This window comes from Oncorhynchus mykiss, chromosome 17, assembly GCF_013265735.2.
Source record: "Oncorhynchus mykiss isolate Arlee chromosome 17, USDA_OmykA_1.1, whole genome shotgun sequence".
In the NCBI taxonomy this organism is placed as follows: domain Eukaryota; kingdom Metazoa; phylum Chordata; class Actinopteri; order Salmoniformes; family Salmonidae; genus Oncorhynchus; species Oncorhynchus mykiss.
Window position 1 is genome coordinate 31,663,688 of NC_048581.1, and position 12,350 is coordinate 31,676,037.

The 12,350-nt window shown below is 46.5% G+C and overlaps 1 protein-coding gene and 1 non-coding gene across 8 annotated transcripts in view; both read left to right on the forward strand.

Moving 5' to 3' along the window:
- LOC110493162 (ubiquitin carboxyl-terminal hydrolase 34) overlaps window positions 1–12,350 on the forward strand; it is a 66,023-nt gene that overhangs the window by 37,489 nt on the left and 16,184 nt on the right. For 5 of the 7 annotated variants that reach the window (XM_036949718.1, XM_036949721.1, XM_036949723.1 and 2 more), the window contains exons 37-63: window positions 198–350; window positions 524–684; window positions 973–1,277; window positions 1,714–1,877; window positions 2,262–2,327; window positions 2,500–2,703; window positions 2,927–3,004; window positions 3,291–3,385; window positions 3,632–3,804; window positions 4,195–4,345; window positions 4,510–4,588; window positions 4,686–4,739; window positions 4,836–4,931; window positions 5,037–5,101; window positions 5,403–5,478; window positions 5,644–5,691; window positions 5,892–5,957; window positions 6,063–6,143; window positions 6,245–6,330; window positions 6,934–7,102; window positions 7,371–7,445; window positions 7,541–7,692; window positions 8,070–8,223; window positions 8,917–8,973; window positions 9,221–9,325; window positions 10,404–10,551; window positions 11,848–11,978. In XM_036949718.1, the coding sequence (XP_036805613.1) occupies window positions 198–350; window positions 524–684; window positions 973–1,277; window positions 1,714–1,877; window positions 2,262–2,327; window positions 2,500–2,703; window positions 2,927–3,004; window positions 3,291–3,385; window positions 3,632–3,804; window positions 4,195–4,345; window positions 4,510–4,588; window positions 4,686–4,739; window positions 4,836–4,931; window positions 5,037–5,101; window positions 5,403–5,478; window positions 5,644–5,691; window positions 5,892–5,957; window positions 6,063–6,143; window positions 6,245–6,330; window positions 6,934–7,102; window positions 7,371–7,445; window positions 7,541–7,692; window positions 8,070–8,223; window positions 8,917–8,973; window positions 9,221–9,325; window positions 10,404–10,551; window positions 11,848–11,978 (3,192 nt within the window). The remainder of the gene's footprint in view (window positions 1–197; window positions 351–523; window positions 685–972; window positions 1,278–1,713; window positions 1,878–2,261; window positions 2,328–2,499; window positions 2,704–2,926; window positions 3,005–3,290; window positions 3,386–3,631; window positions 3,805–4,194; window positions 4,346–4,509; window positions 4,589–4,685; window positions 4,740–4,835; window positions 4,932–5,036; window positions 5,102–5,402; window positions 5,479–5,643; window positions 5,692–5,891; window positions 5,958–6,062; window positions 6,144–6,244; window positions 6,331–6,933; window positions 7,103–7,370; window positions 7,446–7,540; window positions 7,693–8,069; window positions 8,224–8,916; window positions 8,974–9,220; window positions 9,326–10,403; window positions 10,552–11,847; window positions 11,979–12,350) is intronic. The other 2 variants (XM_036949719.1, XM_036949722.1) reach the window with 1 other exon arrangement.
- LOC118940677 lies at window positions 6,534–6,667 on the forward strand. Its single transcript, XR_005037263.1, has one exon. It is a non-coding gene; the product is annotated as a small nucleolar RNA SNORA17 (small nucleolar RNA).

Sequence of the window (12,350 nt, forward strand, 5' to 3'; positions counted from 1 at the left end):
TTTTGATGCCTTTGAAATACTAACGTCTCTGTGACCCAATTGATCCGTGTGACTTTGGTAACACAAGACACTCAAGTTAACACGATACTTTCCTCTATTTGATTTTGTTACCAAGATCACACGGATCAACTGGGTCACAGAATCGTATAAATAGAAATGCAAATGGAGTGAGTGAGTGTGTGTCTTGTCCTTCTCAGACGGCGGTGCGTCACGAGGCGTGTAACGGCCTGTACAAGCTGTCCCTGTCTGGTCTGGACGGAGGAGAGTCCATCAACAGGTCCTTCCTGCTGCTGGCCGCCTCCACGCTGCTCAAGTTCCTCCCCGACGCACAGGCCCTCAAACCACTGCGGGTGGGTACAGCACGCATATAGACGCGCATATATATATACACACACACACACACACACAAGCACCATTTTGTTGTACTGTATACTGACTAAAACAAATGTGTTCAGTGTGGGTTATTCACTTCCTAGGTCAATGTAGTGAAGGGGCTCTGTAGCTGATGTGGTCATGTGTTCAGGTGGAGGACTATGAAGAGGAGCCCGTGCTGAGGACGGGCTGTAAGGAGTACTTCTGGCTGCTGTGCAAGCTCATCGACAACATCCACGTCAAAGACGCCAGCCAAACCACTCTGTTGGACCTGGATGCTTTAGCCAGACACCTGGCCGACTGCATCCGGAGGTGAGTCCAAGATGAATCCAAGACCAGTTCGGCGCTCTGAAACGGCATCCTATTGCCTATTTAGTGCGCTACCTTTGATGGACCGCCGGCTCGGGCCAAAAGTAGCTCACTATATGGGAAATAGGCTCAACCCAAGTCTCTCTTGAATTAGATATTTTGTGTGTGATTGCTTGCGTTGTCCACATTCTTGCTGGAGCATGAAGGCCAGCTCAGTTCAAATACACAAGACTGTTTTTAAACCAGTTCGACAATGAAGTTTGCTTGATCAAACTGTCTCTCTTTCCCCAGCCGTGAGATCCTGGACCAGCAGGACGGTGCGATCGAGGACGACGGTCTCACGGGCCTCTTGCGCCTCGCCACCAGCGTCCTCAAACACAAGCCCCCCTTCAAGTTCTCCCGCGAGGGCCAGGAGTTTCTGCGCGACGTCCACAACCTGCTCTTCCTCCTTCCCAGCCTGGCCGACCGCGCCCAGCCCAAGTGCAAGTCGCATGCGGCCCGCGCCGCCGCCTACGACCTCCTGGTGGAGACGGTGAAGGGCTCGGTGGAGAACTACAGGCTGCTTCACAACTGGGTCATGTCCCAGCACATGCAGAGTGAGAGGAACCTTTAGGAACCGTTAAATGCTGCTAGGAATATTTGTCAGTGAGAGTAATGCATTGGTGGGAGGGCCCAAGGGAATGCAATGGGTATTGAATCAGACATTGTGCAGGCTGACCAAACTGAATATAGTTTTTGTCCATACACTGCGCCTAGCTGTTTTTTTGTTTTTTTTTTGGGGGGGGGGGGGGGGGGGGTTTAAACAAACATCCAAATAGCATCCTGTTGAAGTCAGGCCATCCTGTTGGTAATGTCTGCTCCATGGATTTCCATGACCGGATCAAATGAGCGGAGCAAGTTGGTCTATTTAAGTTCAAGGTCCCATTGTAAATGATATGATTAGGATCCAATGTACATAACATAATCTTATATCCAGTATATTCTATTAGGTTCCTGAAAGATATGAAGATTTGTGTTTTTTACCCCGCCCAGCCTCTCATGCCCCGTACAAGTGGGACTACTGGCCCCATGATGACGTGCGTGCCGAGTGTCGCTTCGTGGGCCTCACTAACCTGGGGGCCACCTGCTACCTGGCCTCCACTATCCAACAGCTCTACATGATCCCTGAGGCACGCCAGGCCGTCTTCACTGCTAAGGTCAGTCCAATACTGTGCACCTCTTTCTCTCTCTTTGTCCTATCGTACCTCTATTGCTCTCCCTCTTGCTTTTCTTATACACCTCTTTCTTTCTCTCTGTCTTTCTCTGTCTCTCTGTCTGTCTCTGTGATTGTAATGGATGCTATTACAATGGTTCCTTTTTCACAGTGCTGTAGGTTGTATGGGGCAATTTCACCTCATCCACGCTTGTGTGTGTGTGTGTGTGTGTGTATATAACACATCTGGATGATACGCGGCAGCCATTTTGCGCTAGAATGCTCATCCCACACATGCTATTTCACTCCCTCTGCCACCTGAAGAATGCTTTGATGTTGAGGTTGTGAATGTTGTTTATTAATGAGAGTTGTGTGGGTTTTTTTCCAGTACGCAGAGGAGATTAAGCACAAGACCACATTACTGGAGCTCCAGAAGATGTTCACCTATCTCATGGTATGCAGCCGGTCTCTCTCCTTCAGCCCTCTGTCACCCCTCTCTATCTCCTCAGTCCGTTGACAAGAACAAACAGACATTGTCCCCGTAGGGACACTGCTACTTCAGTTTTTCTCCACGCCGCCTTTCTTCCGTTGCCTAATTCTTCTCCCCTCTCCATCCCTGGTTCCAGGAGAGCGAGAGGAAGGCGTACAACCCCCGTCCGTTCTGTAAGACCTACACCATGGACAAGCAGCCCCTGAACACGGGCGAGCAGAAGGACATGACAGAGTTCTTCACCGACCTCATCACCAAGATAGAGGAGATGTCCCAGGACCTGAAAAACACAGTGAAGACTCTCTTTGGCGGCGTCATCACCAACAATGTGGTCTCGCTGGTAAGAGTCACCGTACTCCTTTAAATGTTTACCGGCAACATTTCCATAGTGCAAAAGAATTGTGTAAAGTGCAAAACTCATTATAAACCGCATTAAATCACACTACGAGATTTACCGTCTTTTTTGTGCTTTGCACAATTCCTTTGCTCTACAAAAATTCACATCAAAATGTTGCCGTGTGTGTGAAGCCATTCTCATTCCACTAATTTTCTCCATCCAACAGGACTGTGACCACGTGAGTCAGACAGCCGAGGAGTTCTACACAGTCCGGTGCCAGGTGGCCGACATGAAGAACATCTACGTAAGCACGACATCGTTGACTTTGTTTAGAAGTGCAACCAAGTGTTATAGACTGGGGTTTTACCTTCCAATCACAAGTCTCAAATCTCATAGCACTGTAGTGTCACACTGCTGCCTTCTATTCAGCTTGGAATTCTTACTCTGGCAAATGGAAACTTTTCCTCATGTCATCCTATGTTATGCTCTGTTAGTCTGGTGTATTTTCTACGCTCCTAGTTCTTGTGGGCATACAGTACTGCATGTTGGCATGTTGCTAGAGACGTTGGTGTGTCTTCGTGTATCCTCAGGAATCTCTGGACGAGGTGACCATCAAGGACACACTGGAGGGGGACAACATGTACACCTGCTCCCAGTGTGGCAAGAAAGTACGCGCCGAGAAGAGGTGAGTCGAGGAACCTGCTGGTCCAAATGCCTTGTACTTTCTCTCCTGAAAATAAGCAAAACATAATAAATTGGAGGTGGTAGTTGTATACTAGACATTTTTGGAACGGTTAGCTGGTTTTCCACCAGTTGATGTTGGTTTACGATTTGAAGAAATAACTTCTTGACATCTCTAGTGTATTTTTTTTGTCCAAGACCTGTGCTTAAATTAATCTCCCTTCCCTTTCTCCATCCTGCTCTGTTCCAGGGCCTGCTTCAAGAAGCTTCCTCGCATCCTGAGCTTCAACACCATGCGCTACACCTTCAACATGGTCACCATGATGAAGGAGAAGGTCAACACACACTTCTCCTTCCCCCTGCGCCTCGACATGACCCCCTACACTGAGGACTTCCTCATGGCCAAGGGCGACAGGAAAGAGGGTACGCGTCACTTCCTGTTCCCGACAGACCCCCAACCACCTGATTTGGTTCTCCATAGGCCCTGTACTAAATTCACTTGTGTCACTATACTGTCTATTCGGTGTATTTGAAATCGGGTTGAATAGCAATATGAGGAGAATTCCCTTTTCATAGTCTGTAGAAAAAGGACCAAAGTGCTGGATAGAAAAAATTATATTTGAAAACAAAGTCGTGTCTAATGCTCCCCAGTGATTTATCACCTCTATATGAGGAGTTTTGTTCCTCTTGATATCTTCATCAGGTCCACCTAGCCTATCAGAGGGCAAACTAGGAGGAGCAACCAGCATACCTTCAACCAATAATTGGAGGAATGGGTTGCTCATTGACGTGGTCCACTATACCCTACTACAGGTTTCCGGGAGGAGGGTGGGGCTAAGGTGGCGGAGAGCTACGAGTACGACCTAATCGGCGTCACGGTGCACACAGGCACGGCGGACGGCGGCCATTACTACAGTTTCATCCGAGACATCGTCAACCCGCACGCCTACAAGAATAACAAATGGTGAGGAATATCTCTGGCTCTAGTATTGAAATAAGATCAGTGGGGAATTTTTTTTTAAAAAGAGGTCTCATGTTATGGCCTTACGATACACTGTCCTGCATCTGAGTGCTTTTGAATTTTAGGGAATATAACCGACTGTCATTAACTTAGTTTGCTTTTCTCAGGTACCTTTTCAACGATGCCGAGGTGAAGCCGTTTGATTCAGCCCAGCTAGCCTCCGAGTGCTTCGGTGGAGAGATGACGGTAAATCCTCAAATAAAGACAAAGCTCCAGTGTTTTCCTTCTCATTTATACTTCTCAATTTTTGAAATGTTTCGTCTCACCAACATATGTCTTTTAGACAAAAACATACGACTCGGTCACCGACAAGTTCATGGACTTCTCCTTTGAGAAGGTCAGTTTCCTTGTAAATCATTTTCTAAAGTGAAATTTAGTTGAATAAAATGCTGGGTTTTAAAGTTGACAGTTTGTCTTGTGTCTCTCCCTCCAGACCCACAGTGCCTACATGCTTTTCTACAAGAGAGTGGAGCTCGAGGAGGAAAATGGCAAAGACTTGAACTTCGACGTTTCTCCAGATCTACTCGAGGTACCCGGCTGGTTACAATCTCATTGCACTCGCCTTTCTCACGTTCTTTATTCTCTCAAAACTTTGAAATACTTATTCTGTGTTTCTTTTATTTTCTCTACTCAGTGGATTTGGCAAGACAACATGCAGTTTCTCCAGGACAAGAACATTTTCGAGCACACATACTTTGGGTAAGTGACACATTTTTGTACTAGCCATCATGACTACCTTTTCTGAAGCTTGAATGAAGATGTGATATTATTGAGAACTTATGTTAAGAGTACTTTGCTTGTGTGCCCGTGACTTGACCCTGAAATGTATAAATCGATTTGACCTATTAAGTACTGTCTCAATTAAAGCTCATATCCATTCAAATATGAATATGGTCTTGATCTGTTAACCTGGTGTAAGTTATGTAGGGTGAAGTGTTGCCTTGGTGGATAAACTGGTCTGAGATCAGTGTTATGACTCTCTCTGTACTCTTACCTACAGGTTCATGTGGCAGCTTTGCAGCAGCATTCCTAGCACTTTACCAGACCCCAAAGCTATCTCCCTCATGACTGCCAAGGTACGACCGCACTTAAAGCCTTATTCTCGACCATAGAACTTAATTTGAAAATCCTTAAACTTGACACAGATTTATTTATGGCTTTACCTTTACACATATTTATTTATGGCTTTACCTTTACACTTTGAATATACTTTCCACTCTCACACTTCTCCTCGGTTACAGCTTAGCACGTCATTTGTCCTGGAGACGTTCATTCACTCTAAGGAAAAGGTGAGTTGTCCCTCCTTACTGTCAGTGGGTGGCTCCCTCTTGTGGCCAGCCTCAATTGCAGTCAGGTTATTTTTCAGCAATTTTTCTTTATTTTTAAATATTTTATTTTTCAGCAATTTAATTTTTTTGCCCTCTGTTTTACCGTGTGGAAGATGGTCTAACTTCGAGCCAAGGTTTGTCTAAATTTTGTCTGTTTTCAGCCCACCATGTTGCAGTGGATCGAGCTCCTGACCAAACAATTCAACAACAGCCAGGCGGCCTGCGAGGTAAATCGACTGTTTGTTGAAGCACAAATCGGGGACCACATATTGAACTGAATGGTTTTCAGTCATCAGGGTAATTGCTAACTTTGTGTGGTTGTGGTCTTTCAGTGGTTTTTGGACCGCATGGCTGATGACAACTGGTGGCCCATGCAGATCCTCATCAAGTGCCCCAATCAGATTGTTCGACAGGTGAGAGCCCCAATCAGATTGTTTGGCAGTCACTCACTCACTCACACACACACACCACACACTCACTCACTCACACTGTCTGCCCTGTTTTCCCCCATCAGATGTTTCAGAGGCTGTGTATCCATGTCATCCAGAGGCTGCGGCCAGTCCACGCCCACCTCTACCTACAACCTGGCATGGAGGACGGGTAGGAATGGTTGCTTATGTAGAAATCAATCAACCAGCCAATCAATCACTCACAACTCAGAAACATGTTAATTTGTAAGCTTTATAGCGTAAACAATTGATGGCTTACGCGTACATTTTATTTTTAGAATTTTTCCCACATTAAACTAGCTTCTGATATCCCATGAATCGTCTATAACGTGGCTCTTGAGCTGATCATGTTTTGCTGCCACTAGAGGCGATGCAGTGTGACATCACCGTGTTGTGTCTGTCTGTCATTAGCTGGCTGAGAGAAAGGCGCCACGTGTCACCAAGTTGTCCTAGCACTGTGGGCACTTGGAGTTTTGTGGCACAACATGGAGAGAAATGGTCACTAACCAAAGAAGTTTAGATTGATAATGTTCTGGACAAACTCAGGGAAAACTCCCAAGTTTAATTCCACTGTATCACCTGGGTCATGTTCATTAAGGTACTCAAGAGAATGTTTCGAAATGCTTTGCATCACAAAACGAAAATGGGAGTTCAAGGTAGTCCCTTTCTGTTTCAGTCCATTTTCATTTGTTTGGTACTGAATGAACATGACCTGAGAAGTTGTCTGATGTGACTTCCTGTGTGTGGCCTCCAGGTCTGACGACATGGACGGGCCGGTGGAGGACATCGGCAGCCGCTCGTGCGTGACGCGCTTCGTCAAGACGCTGCTGTCCATCATGGAGCATGGCGTCAAGCCCCACAGCAAACACCTGACCGAGTACTTCGCCTTCCTCTACGAGTTCGCCAAGATGGGAGAGGAGGAGGTGTGTCGTGGATAACAATAGTCATTTTATAGGAATATGCTCATGACACTTTAAAAAAAATCCCAAATGAGTTCCAAATGGCACCCTATTACCGACAGTGTACTGCTTTTGACCAGAGGCCTGTGCATACATTTTCAGTATGTTTTCTGTTTCCTGCAGGGCTTGAACCCCATGACCTTGGTATTACCTCACCAAGATGCATGGCTAAGTGTTTTTAGAGAACAAGTTTTTGCCAACGGTCTGTTTTTCTCTTTTGTCATTCCTCCAGAGTCAGTTCCTTCTGTCCCTACAAGCCATTTCTATCATGGTGCACTTCTACATGGGCACCAAGGGGCCTGAGAATGTAAGTATACGCTAGTTTGTGTGTGTGTGTGTGTGTGTGTGTGTGTGTGTGTGTGTGTTACTGTGATGGTGTGTGTAATGACTCGGTCACCCCAGCCCCAGGTGGAGGTGCTGTCTGAGGAGGAGGGCGAAGAGGAGGACGAGGAGGAGGACATCTTGTCCCTGGCGGAAGAGAAGTACCGCCCGGCCGCCTTGGAGAAGATGATAGCTCTCATCGCCCTGCTGGTGGAACAGTCCCGCTCTGAGAGGTAGGGCACTGCCGGGCAGAGACGGTCACGGCACCACTTGGGACACAGGAAAGCCATATGTATGGCACAGGGATTTGACCTGCTACTAGCAAAGTGAGATTAGTAAATGTTACTGGACAAGTTGTGTATCACCCAGAACTAGAAAATTGTTGTGACTAGACAATTTGGTATTGTACATTTGCTGGGTCACAGGAAATGTTCATAGTTTTGGCGCAGGACAACATAGTGTTCGCAATACAGCCCAAAAGTTAGCTATAAATACTACCACATACAGCACCCAATGTATTCGCTGTTGTCACTATCAAATCCTCCCACTTCTTCGCATGTTTAATTTCACCTTCATTCTAATCTCATTTTCTCCCTCCGTCTCTCTCCAGACACCTGACTCTGTCCCAGAGTGACATGGCAGCCCTGACCGGGGGGAAAGGCTTCCCCTTCCTCTTCCAGCACATCCGAGACGGCATCAACATCAGGCAGACCTGCAACCTCATCTTCAGCCTGTGTCGCTACAACAACCGCCTGGCCGAGCACGTACGCTTAACACGCACCCACAAACAAACACGTCACCGTTGTTAATGGCAGACCCTGACCGTGACCCCACTCTCCGAGGGTGTCTCGGGGAGAGTTGGAATTTGCAAAAAGCACATTTCCAATTTGTATTAATAAACACTTTTACATGTTTGAAAAATGACAATATATAGGCACCCACCAAATTTTTATTATTATTACATACTGGAACGAACTACAAAAATCTCTGAAACTGGAAACACTTATCTCCCTCACTAGCTTTAAGCACCAGCTGTCAGAGCAGCTCACAGATTACTGCACCTAGCCCATCTATAATTTAGCCCAAACAACTACCTCTTTCCCTACTGTATTTATTTTGCTCCTTTGCACCCCATTATTTATATCTCTACTTTGCACATTCTTCCACTGCAAATCTACCATTCCAGTGTTTTACTTGCTATATTGTATTTACTTTGCCACCACAGCCTTTTTTTTTGCCTTTACCTCCCTTATCTCACCTCACTTGCTCACATTGTATATAGACTTATTTTTCTACTGTATTATTTGTTTTACTCCATGTGTAACTCAGTTGTATGTGTCGAACTGCTTTGCTTTATCTTGGTCGCAATTGTAAATGAGAACTTGTTCTCAACTTGCCTACCTGGTTAAATAAAGATGAAATAAATCAAATCAAATTTCTCCTGTGTTCTATTCCAGATTGTATCCATGCTCTTCACCTCTATCGCTAAACTGACGCCTGAGGTAAGCACTGATGTGAGAACCTATACTTTTAATACATAATGCTCTCAATATATTATCCAACTCTATTAGTTTGTACAAATCTCAATTTATCCCTTAAATGTTCTCTACTTTCTCTCATCTCTCTCTCTCCGCCCCCTTCTCTCTCTCTCTCCGCCCCCTTCTCTCTCTCTCTCCGCCCCCTTCTCTCTCTCTCTCCGCCCCCTTCTCTCTCTCTCTCTCCGCCCCCTTCTCTCTCTCTCTCTCTCCGTCCCTCTTTTAGGCGGCAAACCCTTTCTTCAAGCTGCTCACCATGCTGATGGAGCTGTCAGGTGGTCCTCCGGGCATGCCTTCCTTCGCCTCATACATATTACAGAGGATCTGGGAGGTACGGTTACACACACTCAACATAAAATCCAATGTTATTGGTCACATGCTTCATAAACAGCAGGTGTAGACTAAGTGATCCTTACGGGCCCTTCCCAACGGTTTAGATATACAATTATAATAATAAAAGGAATAAATAATGATATCTTGGTGCAGGGGTACAAGGTCATTGAGGTAGTTATGTACATATAGGTAGGGGTCGAGTGACTCGGCAACAGGACAGATAACAAGCAGTAGCAGCAGCGTATGTGTTGAGTCGAGAGCTGGTGCAAAAAGGGTCAATGCAGATAGTCTAGCAGTTTCCGTACCAAGCGGTGACTCAGCCAGGCAAGATTCTCTCAATGGTGCAGCTGTAGAACTTTGTTGAGAATCTGAGGGCCCATGCCAAATCGTTTCAGCCTCCTGAGGGGCAAAGGGCGTTGTGCCGCCTTCACGACTGCTGGTGTGTGTGTGGATCATGTTAATTCCTAAGTGAGAAACTTGAAGCTCTCGACCCACGCCACTACAGCCCGTCGATGTGGATGGTAGCGTGCTCGGCTCTCCGTTTCCTGGAGTCACTGATCAGCTCCTTTTGTCTTGCTGAGGTTGAGAGAGGAGGTTGTTGTCCTGGCACCACACTGCCAGGTCACTAACCCTCCTATAGGCTATCTTGTCGTCGGTGATCAGGCCTACCGCCGTCGTGTCGTCAGCGAACTTAATGATGGTGTTGGAGTTAGGCGTTGCCACTCAGTCGTGGGTGAACAGGGATTATAGGAGGGGACTAAGCACGTGCCCCTGAGGGGCCCCAGTGTTGATGGTCAGCGGGGCGGATGTCTTGTTGCGTACCCTCACCACCTGGGAGCGGCCCGACAGGTAGTCCAGGATCCAGTTGCAAAGGGAGGTGTTCAGTCCCAGGGTCCTTAGCTTAGTGATGGTCTTTGAGGGCACATAGGTTCATCTGATTCATTGTTCTTTATCAAGTTACTTCAGTTAAACATAAATTTATCCATCTATTTGTCCTTAATCCACATTATCAAGTTATTTCAGTTGATCTTGATGCCGTTGCCAAAAATATTTGTTGTGTGTGTGTTCTCTCCCAGGTGATAGAGTACAACCCTAGCCAGTGTCTGGACTGGTTGGCGGTGCAGACCCCCAGGAACAAGCTGGCTCACAGCTGGGTGCTGCAGAACATGGAAAACTGGGTGGAGCGCTTTCTACTGGCCCACAACTACCCCCGTGTCCGCACCTGTAAGAACCCTTGTGATGTCTTTCTCTGTCTGGAAATTCTTACTGACTACACTGCAAAAGTATAAGGACACCTGCTTGTCGTACTTGTCATTCCAAAATCATGGCCATTAATATGGAGTTGGTCTCCCCTTTGCTGCAAAAACAGCCTCCACTCTTCTGGGAAGGCTTTCCACTAGATGTTGGAACATTGCTGCGGAGACTTGCTTCCATTCAGCCACGAGTATTAGGCCTGGCTCGCAGCGTTCCAATTCATCCCAAAAGTGTTCTATGGGGTTGAGGTTAGGGCTCTGTGCAGGCCAGTCAAGTTCTTCCACACCGATCTTGACAAACCATTTCTGTATGGACCTTGCTTTGTGCGTGGGGGCATTGTCATGCTGAAACAGGAAAGGGTCTTCCCAAACTGTTGCCACAAAGTCGGAAGTACAGAATCGTCTAGAATGTAATTGTATGCTGTTGCGTTAAGATCTCCCTTCACTGAAACTAAGGGGCCTAGCCCAGACCATTATTCCTCCTCCACCAAACTTTACAGTTGCCACTATGCATTGGGGCAGGTAGCGTGCCACAAACCAGGTATTGTGTGTAGCAGTGATACCCAAGTACATCTTAAATTTATTCAAACTTAAACTCAATGTAAATGTCCATCAACAAACTTCTTACTGCTTATCAGACACATTTCCACTTGCTGAACATGAACTCCTGAGATGAAACATGCAGCCTCTTAAGACAATTGTTACATAGTTGCAGTCTAAATTGAGCCGTGGTCTCAACCTTTTCATTCAACAGAATAAAACAAGAGTATGGTACAAAAATAGTGGTATCAGAATAATAACGTTGACGTCAACAATGACAAAGTTCATTTGAGTAGGAGTTGCCCTCCAAAAATAAATACAAGTAGATGGCGCTGCAACGACGTCTTTGAAAGAAGTCCATAAAGCAAACACATGAAATAAAGATTTCACTACAACACAATGCCACTCTGTCCTGTTCAGCATTTCCATGGTTAAGCTATGTGGTGCTTAGAACCCTGGCCTTGCACAATCTGGCCTGCATCTATCTGATCTTACAGTTGACCGGGGCAGCTCTTATCAGGGAAGAGATTTGACCAACTGACTTGTTGGCCCGTCCAACGTTTAAAGTCACTGAGCTGCTCAGGAAGGCCATTCTACTCATCCCCATCATTCTCTTCTCACTCTAGCAAAAGGACGATTGTGTGGAAAGCTGGCCTAGAAATACAAAAAGGACAGACATCGAGGCAAAACGCTACTCTAACTCTGAGTTCTCCCTCTGTCCCTCTAGCGGCAGCCTACCTCCTGGTCTCCCTGATTCCCAGCAACTCGTTCCGCCAGATGTTCCGCTCCACGCGTTCCCTCCACATCCCCACGCGGGACCTGCCCCTGTCCCCCGACACCACCGTGGTGCTCCACCAGGTACGGTTACACACTGCAGTCCTGTCTCCCTGTGTTTTAATAGTGTTTAGGTTCTACTCAAGGTACAGACGGACACCGAGGAAAAGCTCAGACCAGATTTATTCACCCACCTGGATGCTTCAGCTAAATAGCGTAACATGCAAATAGAGCCAACAGGGCCTGCCTGCTCGTTATGCAGGATTAGGTGTCCACTTATGACGGCAGATTGATGAGGGCGGCATATTCTGAGCTTAACTGATACCAACAAAAACACATAAAACCTCACACAATTCTGCCCTAAAACAATGACAATTTCTCTCAGCCAAGGCTTTTAAAATATTTAGCTTGTCCATTCCCAGTGCACTTCTCCAGGGTGCTATTACAGAGATGCGG